Source organism: Sinocyclocheilus rhinocerous, unplaced genomic scaffold (genome assembly GCF_001515625.1).
Source record: "Sinocyclocheilus rhinocerous isolate Xijiao unplaced genomic scaffold, SAMN03320098_v1.1 C36289068, whole genome shotgun sequence".
NCBI classification, from domain to species: domain Eukaryota; kingdom Metazoa; phylum Chordata; class Actinopteri; order Cypriniformes; family Cyprinidae; genus Sinocyclocheilus; species Sinocyclocheilus rhinocerous.
The window spans coordinates 1-976 of record NW_015777905.1 but is presented as its reverse complement, the minus strand read 5'-3'; the positions used below and the strand labels follow the sequence as shown (position 1 = coordinate 976).

Genomic DNA, 976 nt, shown 5'->3' with positions numbered 1-976 from the left:
AATCAAGATTTGTCAGTGTAAATTATCTGTTAAAATTATGCATGTGTTGCAATGAAAAGAATCATTTGCCTCACAGTATCTCTCTTCCGTGTGAAAGTTTCAACAAGACAGGAAGACGATCTGTCCCCACAAAGTCATGTCTGGGAGAGAAGCATATGCCTTATCGTTTTCTGTGCCTCACTAAGCAACACTTCAGTGTAAAAGCGCTATTGTACTCATTACTGACCTGTATGTGAATCGCACTGTCCTCTGTTGGCCAGGCAGGAGTTTACCGGAGTGTGGGGAGATAGAGAAGAGCCGGTGGTCCTGAATCTTCATCGGGTGGAGCTCAGATGGACTGAAATCTCCAGTCTCAGCCCAGTACTCCAGCTCAATCTGTTGGTCCTCTGGGAGCAAGAATGACCTGAGGGAGACCATTTTGATAATTTCTTCAAATTGCAGGCGTTACTTTATTTACTACTGTAAACTACAGGCATCAAGTTATGGATGCTCACCACTCTACAGGAATACTTCCTGGGTTCTTAAACAAAAGCAGAATACTGGAGGGGTCTGAGCCCAGGGGAGCAGCACTGAAGCTAAAATCCAACATGGCTGAGGTGAAGACGGAAGGGCAACGTCGAAGGCTGCAGAAGGTTTTAATGGATATCAGAAGAAAGCTGGGTAGAAAGAAATCTCTGAATTTATGACTTTTAATTGAAGCAAAACAAAAAAAAGCTGTTTGTTTAAAGTATTGCCTGTGTCTAGTGGGCACCCTGAAGGTGAGCTCAGATGGGCTGGGTTCTCTGTGTAGATAAGCGTTGAATGCATCCAGATCGAAGACGTGCCAGAGCTGCAGTTTACTCAGTCCTTCCACACTGCCACAGCTACGAGCATCCATCACCTCCAGGATGGGATACACTCCCTCGGCCTGTACATGGCATACAGATTGCGGCTCTCCTCCCACAGAGCCTGGCCGCCAGAAAGGAGTTTTATATGT

The 976-nt window shown here is 45.9% G+C and overlaps 1 protein-coding gene across 1 annotated transcript; it reads right to left on the bottom strand.

Moving 5' to 3' along the window:
- Positions 1 to 74: 74 nt before the first annotated feature.
- LOC107735777 (coiled-coil domain-containing protein 108-like) lies at positions 75 to 877 on the bottom strand (the record flags this gene model as incomplete). Its single annotated transcript, XM_016547363.1, has 4 exons — positions 735 to 877; positions 495 to 656; positions 227 to 403; positions 75 to 140 (listed from the first exon to the last, which is right to left on the bottom strand). Coding segments are annotated over exons 1-4 (548 nt in total), but the record flags the coding sequence as incomplete, so codon positions are not given.
- Between the last annotated feature and the right edge of the window lie 99 nt (positions 878 to 976).